Raw genomic sequence first — 25,142 nt, forward strand, 5'->3', positions numbered from 1 at the left:
TATAATAATGAATTTATGACACATTGACACAAATATTTTAATTTTGTAATAATTCATAATTTAATAGTAAATAAATATTAATTTATAAATATTTAACATATTTTATATTAATTATATTGAAAAATAATTTTATTTATACATTTCTATTAAACTTTTATGACATATATTATAATATTTTCATATAATTAATGCGATAATTTTTTAGTTTTGTTAATGTAACATCTTATTTTATTTTAAGAGCATGATACTGTTAAAATAAAATATTTCATTATAATATTAAGAAAACATATAATTTAAGGATATGATATATTAATACAATCATTCAACATACAAGACTATAATAGTATAACATGTATACATCACAATATCATTTAACAATTAAGACAACTTACTCCTCACATCAACAACATCCACAAGAGGTGTCTTTTATTGTTAGAGAAGTATAAGTTATGAGGAAAAAAAATACCTACAAGAGGTGTTTGATGAAGAACAACTTAATTAGAGCTTTTATATTGATCTATTAGAAACTTGTCCAATATATATAGTGTTGGGTCTGTTGAAAGGGGGAGCTACTTCAACTCATATGAAGATGGTTTTGATGATGTCCAAGGCTACACTTCATGTGCATTACCAGTTTAGAATTAGTCCTGTTTTAGTTAGGCTGTGCATTAGGCTGTTAGTATGAAATTATCATATGTAAATTAAGCCTGCATCAAGTTGTAATTAAGCCTGCATTAAGTTGTAATTAACCATCACAATCTTGCTTGTGCAAAAATGAATGACTAGTTGTTTAACTAATGGATTAACTGTGAGTACTGCACTAAGGCAGTGAAAACACACTCACAGTAATCGATTAGGTAAACTCCTAATCCATTAATGACAGAGAACTCAATATAAAAGCTGTTTTCTGAATCTGTTTCAGTTAGAGAGAAAATTTACATATCACTAAAATTCATTCTGAGAAACAGCCTTCTGAGAGACACAGAGTTCTTGAGCATTCTGGAAGATCATTCAAGTGAAGATTCAAGGAGATTGATGGTTGATTCTACCTTGATGGGTCTAGCTTGAATCAAGGAGCAAATTGACAAATCTGCACAACTATAGGTGTATTCGTTTCTTGTTTATTTTGATTGTATCTCTGATTACAGTTGCTTCATTGTGTGAAGTGTAGGCCTAGGTGCAATTGCGTGGATGCATTGCTCCTATGGGGAGTTCTTGATTGGTAGATCAAGTTCTTGGGTTTTAGGTTCTAGAATTATATAGGTGTTCTTGTAATTCTTGGATCCTAATTGTATTAGTGGAATCCTCCTAAGTGAGTTTACTTAGGAGAAGACTGGACGTAGATTCTTTTTGAATCGAACCAGTATAAACTGTTGTGTCTTGATCTATCTCTTCTCTTACAATCTTTCTTAATTGCCTTAAACAGTCCATTAACACAGAACTGCAAAATTGATTAATTGGGTTATAAGACTTAAAGATTCTTTCAAGATTCAACTCAACCAAGTGAAAGACTCATTAACCAATTCAGATTCCCTTCTTGGTTACCGAGTACCCCTTTTTCTGTACCGCCTTTCTTCTTAACGAGACTCACTTACCTGACCCACTATCAGGAAGACTTTCGATACGAACTTGGCTCTGATACCATTATTGGGTTTTTTGAGAGAGGATCACCAGGGAGATTTAACACTAATGAGCATGAGCTCAACCCACATAAGAGATTGACACCACTCTTAACCAAAAACCTTAAGGCGGTGAGTTTATGAGCTTTGATCCTTATATGGTGCTCAACTTTCTCATTTTTACTCAATGTGGGACTTAGACTCACACTTAGATTCCCAACATATAATACAATATCCCATAATATAAAGGGAAAATAAAACATAATATATCAACATACAAAATATTTGACAGTAACATATGGGGGAATAAAATATATGATATCTCTATATTAATAGAGTTAAAGCCAGAAGATATATGATATATTTATCATTTACACTTGCATCTTCATATGTTCACATCAATAAAGTGATAATTGTAAAAAGAAGAAAATAACACACCACAACACCAATCAACACACAAGAGTAAGATAATTTGCAAAAAAAAAAAAAAATCATATATCAGTTGAACATGATGTATAACATACAAAGTAATCCAAACAATTATAAAGACAAAACCACACAATTAAAGACTATTCTAAAGTCCATTTATCTGAATACATGCAATGATATCGGACTCTGGCAATTTTTGCACTTGTGGTAGTCTCTACTAGGGATATAAAAAATACCCGTCCCGTGGGTATCCACGACGGATAATTGGTATCCGTGGGTATTTATTACATGCAGGTAGCAGGTATTTTACTACCCGTTTATAAACGGGTCAGGTGCGGATATCATATTATTCGTACCTGCAGATATCTGTTACATGTAAAAAATTAAAATTAAAATTAATTTATATCTTATTAAGTTAAAGTTAATTAAAATCAAAATTTAATTTATATTTTATTATATTAAAATTTATTAAAATTAAAATTTAATTTAATTTATATTTTATTTCACATGTTTTTTGTAATTTTATTTGAAAAATTTATAATTTTTTTAAAATATTCGTAGATATCCACGGATACTCATGAATATTTTAAAACTCGCAGGTATTTTTTAAATAGAGACCCGCACGAATAGCTGGACAAGTTGAGGGTGGATTTTTTTGTTGTGGGTTAGGTTACGGGTAAGCACTATCCGTGTCCGACCCGACCCATTGTCATCCCTAGTTTCTACTCACTTACACAAAAAGGACTTTTAACGTCACTAATTCCACGTCAAGTGTACCAAAATCCAACATTAAAAATGTGCTATGACATTTTTTAAAATATTTTGCTTAGATTAATGTTGGACTTGTTCCTAAGAGCCATTAATTTTAAATTTAACATCTGGTATGAGGTGGTCCCACATCAATTGGCCTTTTAAAATTTCATAGAACAACACCAACCCCTACCTTTCTTTTTATCATTTGTACGAAACCTTCTACAATGTGCACGACGATGTCAAACTCGTTGAACCAAGTTCTTCAGTCCATTTCACTCCATTATGTCGTTGTGGTGCCCGTTTGGGCTGAAACTTTCATTCTACTCAATTGCATTTCACATTAAGGTTGATGTTTTCATTAATTAGCCATTGTTTTGTGCCCTAAAGGTTGCGATTTTAGCTTAACCTATATGATAATAATTTTTTAAAATTCACTAAAAATAGCTAGAAAATGATTTTTGACTTAAATTTTTGTGTGGTAACTTCTATTAGGTTGTATTCAAATGTAGAGTATTCACATATGAGATATTTGTCATAGATTTAGAGTTGTCTATATTTGGTGGTTAAAACTTCAAATGGTCATAACTTTTGTTACAGACCTTGGATGAAGACGTTCCAAAAATGAAAGTTGGTCGAAATGGGGTGACGAATGCGTTAGTCAATCTCCAAAGAGGATTTTGGGGTCTAGGATTTAAAAAAATCCATTTTTATGGTATGTTTTTTATTTTATTAGTATTTTTTAGCCATTTTCTATACTTTACTTCTTTATTTAAGAAACCCATAGTACTTAGAAAATTCTGGAAATTTTTGTGTATTCTTGTATTGTATATTGATTTTCTATGGTTTCAATGGAGGTAAATTTTGGCAAAAAATTTTAAAACTAAAAGACCTCAAATTAACATTTGTTATCCCCACAACAAACTTAAATTAATGTTTGTTGCATTTATAACAAAAGTTAATTAATATTTGTTACAGGGACAATAGGCGTTAATTAATGTCTCCCGCTATAATGTCTGACCTCTACCAGACTTAAAAAACCAAAATAATAGACTTAAAAAGCCTTTTTGTGTTAATGATTGCTCTATGAAGCCATTGCAAATGAGTTTCACCCTACCACAGATAAGGTTAGTCCTCCCACCATCATATGAACCCTAAAATTGTTCAAAGACTAGGACATCCTACTACTCTCACACATAACCTACCCTCCTCTATATGAATTTGGATAATTATTGAGTGTCAGGATAACCTCCAGTATTGAATGCCTACAACAATGCATACATTAAAGAAACTTACCACAAAAAGGATTTCCTCCTTGGAAACCCATTTATCAACACCAGAAAAAACTTTACTTCACTCCTTTTAAATCAATATCACACACAAAATTAACTACATATATCAAATAACCTCTTGTGTAATTACAAAACAAGCAATGAAAATTGTCTGGAAAACTCTCGCCAGTGCCAACTAAATGCCGCCCAATGCTACTTTCTTGCCCAGCAAGCCTAGTGCAATGCCCAGCGAGAACACCACTAGAGTTCCTAGGATTTAATTCTAGAAAGTGACGCCCAACGTTATTAGGTGGCGCCTAGGACTAACACAGAGAACCCTTGTAATGAGCGATGCCCAACAGCATCAATACTGCTTGATGTTGTATCAACACTCCCAAATTCCATTTTGAGCTTCACTTGAATAATTTGACACCTTTTAAGTTAATGCCCACTTAATAAACATCCCATTTACTTAAAATTTCATGTTTTTAACTCAAGTAGGGTCATATTACTCAACTAAAGAATCTCACAGAGGTACTCATGTCCACAACCAGATTTCATACATCATGTTTCTCACACATCAAGGCTCAAATCACTAACAAGTACATATTCAACAAACTCATTACGGACCATCAACAAGTGATAATTCAAAGCTCAAGCTTCTACCACACCAAAATTATAGTCAACCATTAGAATAAGAAAGCAACAAGTAAAAGCTAAAATTAGCTTCTCCCACCTATAAGACAATTCTAACAACTCTTAAAACACCAAAACACCTTTAACTCCACAGGATGTTCTATCTGCACATAGAAACATCACAAGAATTATCAGATCATACCATTATGATCACTGATAAGTAGAAACTTTTATAAAGGTACATGCAAGTAGAGGAAGCTTACATGCAAGGAGAAAACATATTTGAACCTAGAGAAAGGGATAAAAGATCAACTTACTCTATTGGAGATTCTAATCTGCTACCCTTGTAGAACTCGACGTTCTAATCACAAAAGTGGTATCTGATTGTCAAACAAATAAGTGAGAAGACAAAAAACTTATGGAGAAGACAAAGAATTTTAGAAAAGTAATTTCTAGAAAGATAATGATTTGATATAAAATGAATTTCAACTATTAAAAATCTATTTATAGTTTAAACCATTTATTATTAAAATAATATAGTGTTATTATTTTATAAAAATCACCATCGCTCTCAAACCATTTTCTAAGTTCTCACAATCACTTTTTTGAATAATATTTATGACATAATTTTTTTTTCTAAATAATGTACAAATATTGATAAAATTTATACTTGTCACTCAATTTTTCTCACAAAAGTTTTTGTTGCAGTGAGTCATGTTACAAAAGTTTTTAATTAAGAGTTAGTTTTTCATAATATATATTTGGACGAGAAAATTTAAAATAATAATTCATTTATTTGATAAATTTAAAATTTATTAAAATAAAATGAGTTGTTTAGTTGAAAAAATTAAAGAAAAATTGAAATTAATATTCTTTTTAGAAAGTATTTCAAATAAATATAACAATGAAATTTAAAAGATAAAAATTTAAAATTTTACAATTAGTCACTATCTTTTTATATAATTTTTTATAATTTGATTATGGATAATTTTTATTTATTTTGTAGATGATTTAGAAATGTTTAACTTTAAAGAAATAATTAAATAAAAAATGGCTAAGTTTGAAAAATCGATCACCTAACAGGTAAAATGAAAAAAAATGGAGATACCAAAACAAAATCCTCTCTATATAATACAATAACAAAAAACAATAAATTATAATTATAAAAAAATATAAATAATTTTTACAATTTTAATATAGATAAGTTTTTTTTTTTTTTGTGGAGGATTTTTATTTTTATTTATTTAATTTAAAAATGGTAAATTAAAAAAACAGTGAAATAAAAAAGGATAAATTTGAAAAAAAAAATAGTCACTTGAAGAGTAAAATTGAAAAAAATAATGTGAACACAAGAAAAAACCCTCTTTATATAGTATAGATATATATTGAAAAAAAAATATTATTTGAATATTTTAATTTGACTAATAAATTTTTTGTAAAGTTTAATTTTAAAATAAAATTTTATCTTAAAAGAAAAATTTAATTACTTTATTCAAATAAGAAAACTAAAATAAAATATAATTTAATTACTCAATCTAAAAAAAATATGTAGAAAGTGAAGAGAATTTTAATTCTAAACAAACAATTAAAATATAATCTATTTCATTGAAATAGTAGAAATCTCCAATCCAAATACAATATGAATGTTATTCAAGTTTCAAATCTATTTTTACAAGAAAATAGCTAAGAACAAGTTGTCTTCTATAATCTTCATCATCATCTTCGGTGAGTGAGATCCATCAAAATTTTCAAATCCCATCTTGTGTAGGGTCACCAAAATGAGATTAAAATTGCATATGGAAATTCATAATCTGAAAGAGTCTTTGATTTCAACATGTGATCTTTGAGTACATAAATCTAGTTGATTTTCAGCTTGGTCTAGATACATATATTAGTTCAACATCTCCTTCATTAAGAAAAGCATCATGAAAGTTAGCAACCTTTCTTCAAGATGTAAAAAGATGTAAAACTCCAGTATTGAAGCTCTTAATTATGGATTGTAGATATAACTAGTTTCTCTTTGTGATCATGTTTCATTGCAATTCACTTAGTCTCAATCAAACATGTCATGGTTTTCATGTTTTATATCGAGTTAGATTAGTCAATAGGCTTGTTTGTATTCATGCTTGTGGAGTGTTTTAAATGATTTCGATGAAGTAATTTGAGGCAAATTAAATCTTAAACTCATTCCCGTATTTAGATACATCATTTTTGTATGTTAATCAGTTAATTCTATTGCTTTAAAAACACTTAAAAAGAAATTTTCAATAATTTTAATCGATTCAAATCTCGATTTAATTGATTAAAAACGTCTGCACTGAGTCAATTTTCAAATTTCTCTCTATTTTAATCAATTAAAATTACCAGCGATTGTGTTTTCTAATGTTTCTACCTTGTTTCTGTTCAACTCTGTTTTAGAAATAAAAAATCAAATCATATAAAATGAAAATGCCTCTAAAGATAAGACACAATAGAACCATCAAAGGATCACCAATCAAGAATAGTCAAACGATCTACAAATAGAAAAGATTAAGATAACAACCATAGAAAGTTATTGATTAATAAAACTAAACAATTTATATCATTAAGCTCAAATAATCACCAACTTTAGTTTCACTTACTCCTCTAAATATGGCAATTAAGCAATAAGCATCCTCTTTGGCTGTGACATATTATTATGTTTACAACAAATATATACAAACAATTGTATCTGTAATTTTTAGGTTCTTCATCTATGACAGTGGTAAAAATTGACCACTCCTATGGAATTCAAGAATTCTCTATTTTCACAAATAGGAATATATATATATATATATATAGCCACCTTTTGCTTATGAAATGGAATATTTCTCATCATATATGGAAGAGAACCACCACAACAGTTCTAAAATTGAACCCTTGTGCCTTAGCATTAAGCCTGAGGTATAAGGGGAGTTCGAAGATTATCATAGTTTGGTAAGTATTGGAGTGGAAGCAATGCAGGGTCTCTGTAAGCATTCACCAAATTCTCATAAAACTGTGTCATTGTAGCATCATTTTGGTCTTGCCTATCCTTCTTTATCAAACTCTGCAAACATAAACCAAAATCAGAATCAAAATGACAATGGATGAACCATGCAATAACCCTCTATTGTTTCAGAAATGTTCAGGGTTGGTTGGATAGTAAAAAGTATTTGACCATTTTGTAAAGAAGTGAACTTTAAGCCTAACTCAATCCTACAATACCAGCTTATAGACGAAGTTTGCACTCACTTATATATTCTAAATTAATCTTACTTTTAATTTATGTTAGACTTCCAACACATTCAGGTTATATGGATTGGAAATGTACCTCCGCAGAATATGCAACAAATATGGGAAGGAATCGTTTTCGGCAGTACTCATTAAAGAGAAGTGTGAGGACTGGTAGAGGCATTGCCAGAGTTGAGGCCATAGAAAGCTTTTTCAATGCAAAGATTCCCACAGCAATAATTTGCATGAGTACCAGAGAAAATATCATTGAATTGTGTATAACAGGCCAAAATTTCCCAGCTGTATCGTACTTTGGTGCATATACATTTATGAACTGCATAATAAATTGGCAGATCATCAGAGTGAGTTATATCAGAAATGTTTGCTAAGTTTCTCACAATTTCATGGATAAAATTAACATAATAGTAAAAAACAGAATAAGTTTTTTTCATGATTATACATTGGCAGATCATCAGTGTGAACTATATCAAAAATGTTTTCTCAGTGTCTTGCATTTTCATGGACAAAATTAACCAACAGCAGATTTACTTTCATGAGTAGACAGAAATCAATGATCTCAAAGAAGCCTCCTCATCTAAGATCCTTTTGCACTTGAAAGTATGATTAACGTTATCATTTTACTTGGTGCTAAATTTATTTACTTTATACAGAATCAGTACCACAATAGAACATAATTATGGAAAATTAGAAATGTTTCTTAACATAATAATCTTCTAACAGATAGAAGAAAAAAAAATCCAAAGAAATGCTAACCTGGTTTCGATATATGATGTATGCAAGACAAAAGTAGGCCAAGAGGAATGGCAAAATTAATGGAGCAAGGAAAAAATATGTAATACCAAGAAGTCCAAAAAAAAGGACCCTCGGAATATCCTTGTGGTATGGAATAGATGGAACTTCAAATTCATCATCGTCTGGACTTGTGAAGAGCCTTGTTATCCAACAGAAAAGAAAAGGAATTACACGGAACAGTTCTGAACACACACTTGTCCATCCTTGGGTGACAACATAGGTAATAAAAAATGATGCCTGCACTCAAACCAAAATCAACATCAGAAAGATAGAAATAACTTTGTTATATTATTGTAACTTTGTTGCTTAGATCAAAGTGATGGATAGTATAAATATTTTGTTGATACTATATCTTTAAAGTGAGGTTTGCACTTATATAACCTGATAATGGGTAGAACAATAAATCCAACAAATATCAAATTTCAGTAGGATAGACTTTAACTCATGACTATAATACCATATAAAGAAGTGAACTTTAAGTCTAACTCAATCTTACAAAACCGGCTTGTAAGGTGAGGTTTGTACTCGCTTCTATATTGTAAATTGGTTTTATCTCTAGTTTATATGGATTTTCAACACAATTTTGTTCTAAATCAGTTTTGAAGAGAAAAATTAACTAACCTGTGCTGGAACTGCAACTGCCAGCTTCGCAGGAATGTTCTTAGGATCAAGGACGGCTTTCAGCATGGACAGGATTGAGCCAGAAAACACAGATGCAAAAAAAACATTCCATACTGTGAACCACAGAACTTTTCTAGATGCACTCATTTCTATATCACTGTGCGAGATGTATCCTTGAATGGAGGAAAGGAATCTCATGGCTGGAGGCACCACTTTCAGAAACAACTGAAGAATAAGACTGGGGAGGTATCCTGTCACTATTTGACTGAAAAATTTTCTGAAAGCAGATTCACAAAAGGTTCAGTAACTTTGCATTAAGATGTTATTAAACCAAAGTTAGTTCAGTTTTGTGTATCAGTGTTGATAAAGCAAAGTAACTTACATGGAGAGAAGACTTGTCAGGAAGGGAAACAAAATTTCCAATTGATTAAGGTTGGTAAGCCCCTGTACGAATACTACAGGTATAAGGAATGAAATGGTGAAAAGAGTACACACAACTACAACCACCAACTTAGAAATCCATCTACGCATGAACGATTCAGAGAAGAAAGGCCAATAAACATCACGAGGTTCTGGAGCAAACTCTGTAATCCACTGGGTGGGATTCACAGATTGCTTTATATGAAAAGCAGTTGCAGCACCCAAACGAGACCTGAAGAACACAAAGGCAGCTCGAGCCTCCTTCAATATTCAACAACAACATAGATTAGTAAATGTAGCATGAACTTTTATACAAGAAAAAATGTAAATGGTTAAACTTAATTGAGTCCAGATTCTCTGCTGAGTTTTTAGTACTGATCCTCTAGTGCCACACGGGCGACATGGATGAGATGGAAAAAAAAGAAGCTTCTATAAACTTGTTCCAATGTAAGATAATAAGCTCATGAGTTTAGCCTTGCTTCACCCACTAGAAACAAGAAGACTTCCATCTCCTTTATTCAAACATAATTTGCTTCTTTATGGGTGTTAAGCAGTGCCAAACTATCCTATAAGCATTAGCTTTCCCTAAAAAAATGGTGATCCAGCCTCACCTTCCATTACGGCTATCTTGTTCCAACTTCATTCTAACAAGTGTATTTTAAAGGCTTAATAACAATACCAAAAACTAACAGAGAATCCAAATTCCTTTTAAATTGTTTCTTTTGGAAAAAGATTGAAAGATTACCACATACTTCTCCTGCCAATGAAGCCTCTGACTGCTTGAATCTCACACTCTCCTCAATGTCCTCTAATTTCTTTTGATATTCCTCTATAACATTGGTTTTCTGCCTAAAAATTCCAGAAATACCACGATTCATACGCTTCTGCCGAGTGGGATCTGATCGTAATTGAGTAACTCTTTTATACAATTTTTTGGCCTCACTCTACATTAAAGCAGCGGAAAGATACAGATATCAGTTACATTACATATATCTCAAAACTGAAACACAAATAAATAAAATACCAAAATTATGCACACCTTTAAAAGACTAAAAAAGAAGTTTCCAACAATAATAAAATATAAAGGTGAAAATCCATTAAGAAGAAAGGAAACTGAAATTCAAACATGATTCTTACCACGAGGTTATGGATTTTACCCGTTCGACGAACAACCACATGCGACAGATATGTAGAAGGATAAAGCTCGCTAAAGAATCTCTCAACACTGTGACTGATGCTGCTAGAAGAGGAAGTGGGAATGCTGTGAACTAAAATGGTGAAGTGATGAGGCTGAGGTTCCGAAGAATAAAAGTAAGAAATTCTTTTAGACGATATGTATTTATATTCCTGACAACAAAATAAAACAGAGAAATGAGTAAGTAATTAAATTGTTGACTCTTGTAAGGTGAGTTATATTATATCTACTTGTACACTTCAATTAGTGAAGAAAATTAAAGAGAAAGAAAAAGACTTGCATTAAGTATGAAGCACAATGCATACAACTATTCAGATTGCTGAAGCAGTTAGACAAAATATTTCCAAAAGCTAAGAGTTTGTGTTCTTACAAAAAAGAGTAGCATGCAAATGAAGCCACTGACAATATATACAGCAATGAAGTGAACCCACAACCTGAAACAAAATCATAAAGAATAACAATCTCATACAGTTCAGTCCATAATGAATCCGTAACAATAGAACAATGCTGGAAAAAAAAAACATTCTCAATTGGAAAAAAAATTCTTGAGTTAGTATTCACCAATGAGAGCCACTGTTTACATTTGATATGGTGAACACATCCAAGGAGTTGTTGACAAAGTCCACAATATCAATATCTTTTAGCTGATTCCCCCAACAATTAACTGGAAGAATCACAAGCATCCCAATCATCCCAGCAAAGGTAAACATTTTCAAACTGCACAACAGAAACATGAGAACTCAGTTTACAATTTAAGTAACAGGTTTTATGCAGATGCTTCTATTGTCTTGCTTTGGAAGGGTTGAATGTGGAAGGGGGTGACACAAATTTACTATTGATGAAGGAAATGATATACCTGAAGGTTATCATGCGCATAAACACAACACCATCTAACCCTGATAATTGCAACAGTTCCTCCTCAGAAAGCCTCCATGCTTTTGCAACCCAACCTGCAGAAGGAATCAATCTTTCTAAGTTGAAACGACTCCTTCTCTTAGACATTCCTTCAGCCAGCATGCGTGGCCCATAAACTTCATAATTGCTCGGTTGTTTCCTCAATATAGAATACAGTGTGAAGAACAGCACACACAAAGCGGTATTGATGCCAACAGATGTCAACAGTGCAGACACGATCATGTTTTCAAGGAAATCTCAGAAATCAAGCAAATGGTGAATACGCTACTGCAAGAAACACAAACAATGGAAACAAATAATCAAATCTTTTTCAGATTTGAAGCATACTTTGTAACTAAATTACTTAAGGTTAAAATACCCTTTTGGCTTGGTTTCGGTTAAGCCAAGTTGATTATCCCACTAGTTTACAACGTTATCTTAGTCAACGTGGTAAAACAATGAAAATTTTCACATCATATGGGCGTTTTTACATCAGTCAAAGTTAACAGGGTTATGCAATAAACTATAGGAAGAAACAATTTCACTGGATTATTTGATTGTAAACAAAATTGCAATGATAATTTCCTGCATTAAATAATCCAGCAACCGATTGATAACAGAAACAATGTTGTACAAACTCGTAACTGATTGCACAAAAGAGGAAAATGAAATCAAAGTAAAGAAACTGCTCATACTCTTGAAATAGATGTTGAGAAGCCTGAAATGAAAAACCCAGATTCAGAAACTCCCAAAGTATGAGACTTTATCACAGTATGATTGGTGCAGTCTCCGAACACCAAAATTTGAGCATACCCAAATGGCTATATTGGAGAGTTGGAACGAATAACTGGTACTATGTGGCAAGTTTTGCTGCGTTGACTAGAAGTACAGAGTGAGAAGAACAGAAAAATTGTGGGAAGAGAACAAAGATTACTTAAATCTCGTCGTGTTCACAGAAGAGTGGAGAACACGCGTCAAAATAATACGTGTGTGAGAAGAACTTTGGAACATGAACCGGTTATGCCAACTACCAAATTAGGAACATCCTCTTCCATCATTGTGCAACTACTTCCACTGATAGTTTATTTACCTTAACTCCACCAAAATAAATAGAGTTTCGTGAAGATTCTTTACCTTAGCACAAAAAACTAGACTCTTATATGAACAAGGAAAAAGAATAAATCTAACAAAAGATGCACGTGTATTATTTGAAGCAAATTAAAAATACATTTGAGAAATGAATACAAGAGAATTATTCATTTAAAGATAATTTTTAGAAAGAAAAGTCGAGTCGGTACTCAATTATTAGCAACTAATTAACCATATTGCAAATGTCACTCTCAACATAGCATTATAAAAACATTAAATTATACAAAAATTTAAATTATAACTTTCAACGTAACATTGTAAAAAAATTAATTACACAAAAATTTAGAAAAATTTAGATTACAGGTAATGTTTTAATTAATTAATACTACCATATGAAGTTTGGACATCTCACATGTTAAATATAAGATAATTTACGTAAAGTTCAGTCAAATCTCAGTTTAGTTTTGTAAAATTAAGTTACATATAAATTTATTTTCTTGATATGATATCATAAGTTATTAAGAATTCATTTTATTTTATTTTTAAAATTATTATATTATTGGTTATCAAATATTTCTCGATTTCCATATTTGATATCTTTAATATAAAAATATAAGAGTGTGATGAATATTTTATATAGATTTAAGGTAAAACTAATTTATAAATATGTTTGAAAGACTTACATGTCATTTGATATCAGATCTCTTTCGTTTTCATCCTCATTATCATCGTGTTGAATATCTAATTAGTTAAAAATAAAAACCAATTTTAGAAACAAATCTTATTTCATGTATATAATTTTTGAAAGGTTATTCTTAAACCCACTATCTTAATATCAGTTTATGAAAAATTAATTTAATAATATATTTTACCATTTTATTTTTTTTCATGAATTTTACATGAAATTTTCCTTTTTTTTCAATTTTTAACTCAATTGTAATTTAATTGATCATAAATACATGGAAATTGAAATAAAATGATGCTAGAAAATATTGAAAATTAACTAAATTGAAAAACTTTAAAATAAATGATAAAATAAATTGTTGAAGGTCAAAATTTTGTTGAACATAAACTAATCATGTATGACAGTGATGGACAGGTTTTTAATTCCAAGTTGGAAACGTTATATGATTAATTGATTATACATTTGCGAATTCATATTTTATTTTGGGTTGAAAGGTTGTTATTATAATTATGGTAGAGCGGTCGACCAATGGCTTCCAATTTTCACCTGTTTGTTTAAATGGTTTTTGCAAAATTGTCATTTTCATAATTTCTGACATTTTGTGAAATTCACTTTTTAAATGTATGATTTTTTTTTTATAATTTTGGTGGCTTAATTAAAAATAAAAAACAATTTATATAAACATACATTAGAAATTAGGTTGCAAGTGTGAATAGCTTTATGAATCTCTTGTTTGATTTCACACCTCAACTTTTTGAAATGTCTTATTTTATTAATATTCTTACACACAACCTTCGTTTTATTGTTTTTAAATTTCAATTCTAAAACTACAAAACAATTTGACTTTCATCATTTAAAATTTGAAAATTAATATTTTAAGATTACAAAAAGTTCACGTTTCTTTAGTTTCGTTTTTGGACTAAAGTTGTATTTTTGGTTCCGATTTAACACCCAAATCGAAGATCAACCCAAAACAAAATGTTACGTGAAAGGATATTTTATTTATTTATTTATTTATTGTGAATTGTTTTCTTAGACTAATGAGATTAGTTGGTAAAAAGGGCTTCTAGAATGTTAAGTATAAGAAGATTGAGTTTGAAAATGGAAAAGAGAAAAAGAACCACAAAACATAATTATAATTAACATAAAATACATTGTCATTGGCCCTGAATTATTTGCTAGAATAATTAATGTTCTAAAAAAAACGGAATACGAAACGAGATGACATGCAAATATATTTAGCTAAAAATAATACTTTTTTAATTAAAAGTTATTTCATTTCCTCTTTTTACAACATTTACTTATTATCTTCTTATAAAAATTAAAAGAAAACTTCTAAGAAGTGATTATTTTATTGAAAAAATTCAAAAAAAATTACAAAGAAATTCATTATCATATTTATGATAATATTCACTAAAACAATAGTCGATAAGCTTGTGCTTCTTTCATTTTTTAAGAAAAAAATTTGTTTTATCTAACTTGATTCATTTTTTAAGAAAAAATTTTGTTTTATCTAACTTGATTGTCTTTTAGTTCCTACTAAACTATTGATTAAAAGATAAAAGGTAAAGAAGAGTACATATATGAAGATAAAAATCACATATTCATCGACGAAAATCATTCTTAAGACATTTGGTTTCATTATTCATGTTAACTATTAATAAAGTTGAAAAAGACAAAAACTAAAAAATATTGATACAGGTCACGAGCCAACCCGTTTTACTTGATGTTGACGGGTCATGGGCCAACCGATAACCAGCTTGTCTTGTAACCCAACGGGTTAACGAGCCAAATAGGTTGGGTTAAGACGGGCTAAAGGTTAAAAATCCTGGCCTACTCAATCCGTTTTTCCAACCCTAAACACATTGCCATAACATTTTCATAGATCTTATTTTTGAAAAAAAAAAACTCCTTTTTTGTTGGTTACACATGAATTACATACAATATGAAAGATATAGAAGTATAGAAAAACATTTAAACTATATGTTTTTATAATGGTTCATCACAAACTACATTCAACTATTGATTAACACAATCAAATTTTTACTATGTAGATTACTGCTACAAGATACAAGGCGACTATTATTCTTTACACCCTAACAGCTCCTAGCTAAATACTTGGTATTATTTAGACCACAATTTATTCTTGGATCAGTTTGGATATTATTTGGAACACAACCACTATTTACTAAGTGATAATGTTAATTTTTACCATTATCCAAGCTACATTTTCATAGCAAAATCATCTCTTCCAAAACTTTTAACCTATTTAATCCTCAATTTTACTTTACTTTTGTAAACAAATACATTTTGGGTTACATTGATCTAAATATACCACTAATCCCCACTTTTGTGTCCTTTTTGTAGATGGAAAGCTTTGTTCCAACAATCTAAATTAATGAGTGACCTGGAATAGCAAGGAGAAGAAGGAAAATGTCAACAGGAAGTGTCAGGCGACACAATGCCAGCGCCTGGCGGTAGAATGACGACGCCAAGCGACAGAGTGGCTCACTGCCTGGCGCACCTGTACACTATCGGGCGGTAGATGCAGAGGTTGGCCACTGTTTTCTCGCTAGCGCCTGGCGGTGAGAAGCTTCCGCCAGGCGCCAGTTTTCGCTGATGTGGCAAGTTGGCTCTTTTTCTTCTGTTTTCGCGAGGGGAAACTCATCTTTGGCATTTTGGAGGCACGAAGAACACATTTGGAGAGCTTGGAGGAGTGCTAGGGCTTGTGGGAACAACTCCATCTTCCTCTTTGTATCTCTTTCTCTTCCATCTCTTTCATTTGCATGCTTGAGCTCTCCATGACAATGGAGAGCTAAACCCATTTTTGTTGGGGTTAGATGTAGCCACGAAACTCTTGTGTAAATGCAAATGTTTTGATTATATATATGACTCTTTCATTAATTTCTAGTCTTCTTGTTTCTTCACTTAATGCTTGCATTGATTTAGCCATCCATTGCATGAATTTTGGTTCATTGGGTGTGGAAATATCTTTTGAAACCTAGATTTGGAATAAGAAAACTCAATGGAGCTTGTACCTAGGAATGGGGCTTGACCCATTGGTTGTCTTAAACCTTAGTGCATAAAGCAAATTAGCTTATTAAAAGTTCAAGGAATTGACTTTTAATAAGGAAATTTAGGCTCAATCCATTAAGGAATTAGGGTTTGAGAAAAATTGTGGGTTGACATTAGCATATTAATGAAGATGATGTTAAATTGTAGTTGCATGAGAGCATAGTTGGTGAATTCTAATCCCGGCAATATCAAGTCATTTCATTTCTAATCTTTTCCATTCACTAAGTGCCTTTAACTTCCAAAGTTCAATTTTAATTATTTAAAATTTAATTTCATACATTGAAACTCAAAATATGGATTTATTCATTAGTTTAAATTAGTCACTAATTACGCAATTAATTAGTATACACGAGTCTCTTGGAAAACAATATCCCGGTCTTACCGGTTATTACTTGCGCGACTTGGTACACTTGCCAAAGTCTTAACACTAAGATCAAGTATTTTTTGGAGTGTTGACACCCTTGCCTAAAATCAAGTGTTCTTTGGAACAATGTCACTCCTGGCTAAGATGAGGTATTATTTGAAACATAGTCGTATCTCTCTAAGATTGGATGTCATTTGAATATAACCACTTCTAACTAAACAACTACAGTTTACAAAGAAGTGTAATCTAAAATATGATAGGGGTTGCTCATCAATAATACTAGTTATTTCATTCTTCTTTTCTCTCTTCTTCATGAAACATGTTGAGTCTGAATTACTACAATGTATCTATAGTCTACAACTATCTTTAGAAGTTTTATTAGCTAACTTTCCAGTTCATAAAATTTCTTTTCACTATCATATTTTTCAACTACTGAATGCAACATACTTCTTTTCATTTGATTGCAACATACTCGGAACATACATATATTAAGTATAGTATAAAGTCCAATTTTTTAGTTATTAAGGTAAATTCTATAAAAAGTCTTTTACTAATTTAATGAAGAGTGTCCTTTAACAAATATAACAACATATAAAAAGAGAGAAACATTATTTATTTTATGGGTGCTAATGTATTATACTTACAAATTCTTCCAACTTAAACTATATTACAATAAGGCCAAGGCATTCAATTGGTTGAATTCATTTAGAGCTTTTAAGTATAATTAGATGGAGTAACAAGTTCACGTGTTTCATAACTAATGTATTTTATTTTATTAGAAGTTATGACATGTTAAGCATCATTATAAGACAAAGACATATCAAGTAAGTTGACACCTTTTAATTCACACATCACTTTGCAATATATTAACATCGAGCAAAGAAAAAATAAATACAAGCATGAGGGACTAGACTACGACTCACGTAATCGAGAACAACTTTGCAAATCTAACAACAACTAAATCAAACCCATTTCTAAAACAAATCCATATCTAATGAAATTTGACAAATTATTCTACGAAATAAAGTTTTGTTTATAAGTCACCTCATAGTTGACTAATAAATCAACATAGACATTATCTTCCCTACAAATACAACCTTTTAAAATGTAACCAAAGATAACAACATTACAAAAATATTTTATAACCCCTAAAATTTCATAAAACTACAAATTGACCCCTATATATTTTCTAATGATTGCAAATTGATTCTTAATTATTTTTTAATCTTTGTAACTTAGTCCTTGAATATTTTTCATGATTGCAATTTAGTCCTTTACACATTTATGATATTTGCAATTACGTATCTAATAAACTAATTGTATTACTTTTCTTTTTGCAAAATACTTCAAAATTTCAATACAAATTATTCAATATACAATTCTTAAATTTATAATGACCATTGTTCCTTATTTGATTTCTAGTATGAATTTAAACTAAAATTTCTAATATTTTTGGATTTTGTCGATGTTAGTTCATCTTATATCTTTAAGAGTGTATGATGTTTGTGTTAATGTTGTTTGAATCTACAAATTTTTATATACAATATATTTATTATTTTATTTTTCAATATCTCTTTTATTACAAATATAAAAGTTATCTATTTTTTTTAAATAACAAAATTATTTGTAAAAATAAGTTGTGATAATCTTTTGAAAATCCTAATGAAAATTTAAACTTATATGTGATAATCTTTAGACATGAAGATTAAACTTACACTAACCCATCTTAAATATTACACCCTTAACTCTGATACCAAAACATTCAAAACCAAGAAATCCTAAAATCGTTTTTTCGCAGCAAAATTGATAACCCAAGATTGAGAGCCCAAAAACCATCGTTGTCCACTCCACTCGCAGTTCGTAAGCACATTTTGGTTGTTTAAAGTATTTCGTCACCATCTTCTTTTTGCAGGAAAATTGATAACCCAAAATTGAGAACCCTAAAATCAAGAACGCCTACCATCTCACACCAAGACGTGCTCACCCTCATAGCCATTCATCCTCAACCAGCCGTCGCTCGGAGATATTCGTCAAAAGCCACCATCGTTGTCCATTCTACTCATAGTTCCCAAGCACATTTTGGTTGTTTAAAGTGTTTTGTCACCGTCTTCAAAGCAGAACGGCGTGCAAGAGCAAACTTTATCTAGATTGGGGACAAAGGGGGTGCGTGGGACGTCAGGTATTTACCAGCTCTACGTTCTAAGGTTTTAGGGTAATGTGTGTTTAGTATTTTGTTGAATGTTTTATGCTTTGTGTTTATTTATTAATCATCCACTTATCTATGAATGTAAAGCACGAATCTTTCCTTTCTTTCTGGATATGAAATGCTTAATGCTTATGTATAAGAAGATGGTTGGAAATAGTTATGCAATTCAAAATTTCATTTTTGGATAATCGGGTTGTTGGATTGTGTAATATCTAGAACCAATAAGACATCATCTACAAGAAGCTTAGGGATGTCAGCATCGATTACCAAGGGGTTAAATTGATGGTCTAGAATTCTTTCATCTTAACAATATTTTCATGTCTCACTTACACTTACATTGTAGCTTAGAAACACTTAGATTGTAGCTTAGAAATGCACATCCTTTGCTTCCCTCTTTTTCCCTGATCTGGTTCCATAGTTATTTTTATTTTCTGATATATTCCATAACCGTCAATGCAAAAAACTTCAATGTATTATGTAGGGCAAAGTGTTATGGTACCATTAGCAAACTTTTCAAAGAACTAAATTCTATGTTGGTTTTAACTGGTATCATTATTCACAAAAAGCAATTTGATGTATGACATTGGTAATTAGTTGAATCATCCACAAGGACAACAAGAAAGAATATTTCTTTGGTGTTACTATCAAAATAATAAAGTAGAATGAGATATTAGTAATATAATGATAGTTGGATTTTCTTTACATAGACAATGGTGTGCCTTTGGGTTGTATAGCTGCCTCAACACTACCGCAGCCAACTCAATGTCATGCGTCAGGTAATTATTCTTATGCACCTTCAACTAATGAGATGCATATTTCATTAACCTCTTTTCTTGTAACATGTTATAAGTACAATAACAATGAAAATGAACAATATTATCATTATGAAACACATTCAACATGAGTTTAAAATTACATCAAAACTAAAGTGTAGACCAACTAACTTAAAAACATGTTCAACGACAACAACAACCTGTAACTCATCTTCAAAGTTGAATAAACACCAATATAAGTTGAAAAACATGTCACAAACTCACTTATAGAAACATAGAAGATGCCTTAACTAGTCTCACGTATTGGATCAACTTTTTGAAATTCCATTTGTATTAGATATAAAGATACATGATTTCATTAATCACAAACTAACTTGACTGCACTTGGAGGAAAGTTTTGAATATGTGTTGATCAATAAATATTTCAAAATGCAAAGTTGTAAATCCAGCCACCTACATGGCCTTTTAAAATGTAACCAAAGATAACAACATTACAAAAGTTTGTTATAACACCTAAAATTCCGTAAAACTACAAATTGACCCCTATATATACATTATAATGATTGCAAATTGGTCCTTAATTATATTTTAGTAGTTGCAACTTAGTCCTTGAATATTTTTCATGATTGCAATTTAGTCCCTTGTCAATTTCTGATAATTGCAATTAGGTTCTCAATAAACTAATTATGTTACTTTTTTTGCAAATACTTCAAAATTTCAAGACAAATTATTCAATATACAATTATTTAATTTATAATGTTCATTGTTTCTTATTTGATTTCCAGTATGAATTTCAACTACAATTTCTAATATTTGTTTATTATGTCGATAATTGTGTTGCAAAATCCATTACTAATGATGTTAGTTCATCTTATATCTTTAAGGGTGTAAGGTATTTGTGTTAATGTTGCTTAAGAAAGCCACAAGGAAAAGTTTGACTAAACATTAAGAAAAATCATTAGTGTGTCTTCAGATTAGCAACTTAAGCTTTTCGAATAGTTGGTTCATGATAGTAATTGTATTACCTTTAAGGCGATTTAAATGAAAATATTTTGGTCAAGGGACAATTCTCAATTTTTTGATCTTTCAAACTGAATAAAAAAATCATACCTTCGGAGACACTTGTCTTGCAAACTTTGTTCCACAAAGCAATTACTACTCTTTTCTTTCTCTTTAGTAAGGTTTATGACCATATGAAACTATCTCTCTCTCTCTCTCTCTCTTTGTAGTATCTTCAATGATCAGTTATCTATTTTTTATTTTTTGTTAAAATGGTTTTTTATGAAAATAATGCAAAGTGTTTGTTGTAAACATTATTTCAATAGATTTGTTCCTTGTCTTCCATACTTGATAAAATGCTCAAATGAACCACAAGTTAGGATATGTTTATCTGTTATTTGTTGATTGGTGTTGGGAATTTAAGCATGAACATATGTGATATTGTGTGTGCATTTTACTAATATAGCTTACAATTTGTTGTTGGCCATTCCTTTACTCTCCTTTGCATTCTATTTATTATTTTGAAACAATGTGTATGAAATGTTTGTCTTACCAAATGTGTTTTTTTATCAATAACCTAAATCCTTTTAATGTGAAATTTATTTGTACATAAGCTATATAATTAATTCATTCTGTATAATAAGTAATTTATGTGTGTTTTTAGGTTTTTTTAGGTCTAAAATTTATGTCTTTGAAAATGGATTTAAAGTAGTTTTATATGTGCATGACTCAAATTGTGCTAATGGTATTTACTCATTTTCTAATGTCTTTATTTCAAGGACAAGGTTTTTGAACAACAAAAAATTTTGTATCCTTTTTAGGTTCTATGCATGCAACTGGGATCAGTTAATAATCTTGTAAGACTGAAATATCAACACAACAACTTTATGTATCATTTATTTCTCATAAAGTCTGTAGTAGTATTGAAAGTTCAAATCATGTAAATCTTAGTTATAGGCTGAACTAAATTGGTGATTAATCTGCATCTAATGACTAACACCTAGAGGTCAAAACAAATTTTTACGTTGTTATATCACTTGACTTGTTTAGTAGTGCTGATATGCGAAGAAACATTGAAAACCTAGAGAAGAATAGTGTAACCAGTCTAAGAACTTTGGTCAATCTTGGGTCTGAAGTGTACCTGCAGGAAGAAGTGTAAGTCATTACAATTTTAGTTTTAGCATTGGCTACTAATAATGTTATTTTTTTCTCAATTTATTTTTAAATTTTGTTATGGGGCACTTATATTTTATCACCAGTCCATATGAATCATGATCAAACATGTTTTTCAATTGCATATCTTATCTTTGTAGTCAGTGGTCATAGACATTTTTGATATATTATCATCATCAACATCAGTCATCATCATCATCATCTTATCAACCATTAGGATTTGTGCTATATGGCCAACGTGGATGCAGACACCGTTCTACTGCCACTCCCCTCCTTCTCTTGGGTACAATCAATGGACAAAGATTTAAACTCAAGGAAACCCCTCACCCAATAGTACAACTAGTTCATTTTATTTGTGCATTATAATTTGTGCATATTTGTTTTTGTCTTAAGTCCATTGAAATGCACATCTCTTATATTTCATGTATTTTATTTACACTTTACAGGCCAGATACGCAACGCAAATTTGTGGATGTAGGATATGGATTCCATGTGGAGTTTACCTTGTCTGAAGCTTTGAATTACATAGAAAAAGGGAAGAAAAGATAACCAGGTACAAGTTTCGATGCAACATAATTTACTCAGTTCAAACTTGAAAACTAGTATCTTTATTATGACTTTTCAGTCTATTTGTTATGTTGAAACTTACTTTAGTCAACTCATTGTCAAGATCCGTATATTTCCTGTTGACATATTATGTATCATTATTCTCCATGAGTTTCATTCATCCATGTACATGTGTTTTTCAAAAATGAACTGAAACACTTTGTTTTCTTTAGTTCTAGTTTGGTATTTCTTTGGCTAAGAGGTATAGTAAATGATCGTATTCTATACTTTTGTAGAATTCTTATCTTTCATATGATTGAAATTAGAAATTTTTTTTGTGGTTTTCCTTTTTAATCTCACTGACTTCCCCTGCATGTGTTTTGGACATGGATAGGCTTAGAGTTCATGATTGATGTATGTGTAACTTAGGTTAGTGAACTTTTAGGATGGTTTGTGGGTCATTACACTAAACAAATTTGACTAGTATAGAAAGATAACATAGTTTAGGAGGCTTTATTATAATTATTAAAATGTGTGCTTAAGCATTTTGGGTTATATGGTATTAGTCCATCAATTGGTTCTTTGATCCATTATGAGATTAAATGTGAAGATACAACTATAGAAGTTTTGTCAAACGTCATTATGGAAACAGTTAATAGATCCTAGTTTAAATTATGCATTTAGCCCTAGAATTGTGACTAGGTCTTGAATTTTTTGGTCTATTTTTTATCTTTTGGCCATGAGGGTCAAAGTTATTTTCATTCTGTTCTTCTTTGTCTATCTTTCTACACGTGGTCATGTAATTTTCTTTTTGTTTATTTCCTATTCATTTTAAGATTGAAACATGAAAATAATGTTGCATGTTGAAACTTAAGGCATGCTTATATGGCAGGCAGATATAAGAGTACATTCGGTTGATTGCATCAATTAAAGCCCAAATCAAGCTTGTATGTCCTTAATTCCTCTGCTTCTTATAATTATTCCTGCGTAAGTGGTGGTGATTGGTTAGCATATCGTACACAGCCTAAGACCACATGAGACAGATAAGAAGCTCAAGCCAAAGAACCCTTAAAGGATCTAATGTCCTTGAGGCCAAAAGCCTATAAGGCGTGTAGGTTATGACTTATTTATGGGTAAGCTCAGTAAGAAAAATAAAACACCCTACCTCAAACTGGGTTTGCTTTAGCATGAACTAGTGCATACCAAGAGAATTAACTATGGACATTAAAATGTAATCTACATTACCAAATATGTTAATTGAAACAAAATGCATGGTTTTGTTTTGAATAGTAGTGGTAATGTGTTGCTATGCTTAAAGTTTTATTACCACTCGTGTATTCTTGTTTGACTACGTTAGATTAATTGTCCAAATAATGTTATAATTAGTTATAAATTTAGACATCCGTATTGTGAATTTTCTAGTCATGGGACATAAACACATAGACAATAGAGTTTAACATGCATGAAGATCAAGTTGAAGTCAACCAAGGATTATTATTTGTTGTCCTTTGTGAAACATATTTATATTGTTCGACTTGGAAATGTTGAATTAGGTGTTTAGATATAGAGATAAGTTATATGCATGGTAAAACTTCACCTTATTGTCCCCAAGTTATGGGCCTTACTATCATTTCATAGGATTAGCATATATGAGAAGTGAGCTAATCTTTAATGGACTGGACTCAACCTATTTAGGTTTGTCCTTTTTTGCGTTGACCATTGTAGGTGAGGGTTGACTCAGTTGAGTGGATTTGCCCAAGTTAAGTGATGGTTTTTTCTAAAAAAAAATGTTGGGTAGTGTTAAGATAATTTAGTACTAACCAAGGATTGAAATTTCCATCAAGATATATTAGGAAATGTTTTATCTATTTCTATGCAATAAGAATTCTTTTATTGTAGAGTTCCATGAACTTTAAACTCTTACAATGCAGGTTTGTGAAGTGATTCTAGAATTACTTCAACTTCCAGTTGAGAAATCCTTACCACGACAGATATTTTGATGTTTAACAACAAGTTGCTCATTGTAGTGATGAGAGCCATAAATAGATGGTAGTGATGAGAGCCATAAATAGAAGAAGAGTCATGTAACTAGTCCTTGAGATTGGTGTGGTGGCAATGTTTTAATAATGGGAAAAAAAGAGAGAAAAGTGGAGGTAGGCTTGAGTTGCATTAAATGATAGGGTATATAATGTGAGTTACCAAAGAGGTATTGTCTTTATGTAGTTTGCAATTTGTTTGTGTAAGAGTGTATGAGATGTTAAGGGCATTTATAGCATCTTACATAGTCCTTCACTCATTGTCAAACACACAACCTAGTTGCTCACTAATTTTTACATCCATTTGTGATTATGGG

At 30.7% G+C, this 25,142-nt stretch overlaps 1 protein-coding gene and 1 pseudogene across 3 annotated transcripts; one reads left to right on the top strand and one right to left on the bottom strand.

Moving 5' to 3' along the window:
- Positions 1 to 7,316: 7,316 nt before the first annotated feature.
- LOC114173970 (CSC1-like protein At1g69450) lies at positions 7,317 to 13,019 on the bottom strand. Of its 3 annotated transcripts, none has more exons than XR_003602651.1 (11): positions 12,575 to 13,019; positions 11,842 to 12,167; positions 11,547 to 11,702; positions 11,356 to 11,419; positions 10,928 to 11,137; positions 10,543 to 10,734; positions 9,753 to 10,051; positions 9,371 to 9,647; positions 8,797 to 8,986; positions 8,037 to 8,270; positions 7,317 to 7,772 (listed from the first exon to the last, which is right to left on the bottom strand). XR_003602651.1 is itself a non-coding variant. In XM_028058680.1 (11 exons), the coding sequence occupies exons 2-11, from the start codon at positions 12,120 to 12,122 to the stop codon at positions 7,617 to 7,619; spliced, it is 2,145 nt and encodes a 714-aa protein (XP_027914481.1). In that variant the 5' UTR covers positions 12,123 to 12,167; positions 12,575 to 13,017; the 3' UTR covers positions 7,317 to 7,616. The 3 variants fall into 3 exon arrangements, 2 of the variants coding, with proteins under 2 accessions (XP_027914481.1, XP_027914482.1); XM_028058680.1 differs by having other exon boundaries at positions 8,711 to 8,986; positions 12,575 to 13,017; XM_028058681.1 differs by lacking the exons at positions 11,842 to 12,167; positions 12,575 to 13,019 and having other exon boundaries at positions 8,711 to 8,986; positions 11,567 to 11,702.
- A 7,046-nt stretch (positions 13,020 to 20,065) lies between these two features.
- On the top strand, positions 20,066 to 24,789 carry LOC114174558 (annotated as a pseudogene).
- Positions 24,790 to 25,142: the final 353 nt, after the last annotated feature.

This window comes from Vigna unguiculata, chromosome 2 (assembly GCF_004118075.2).
Source record: "Vigna unguiculata cultivar IT97K-499-35 chromosome 2, ASM411807v1, whole genome shotgun sequence".
NCBI lineage: Eukaryota > Viridiplantae > Streptophyta > Magnoliopsida > Fabales > Fabaceae > Vigna > Vigna unguiculata.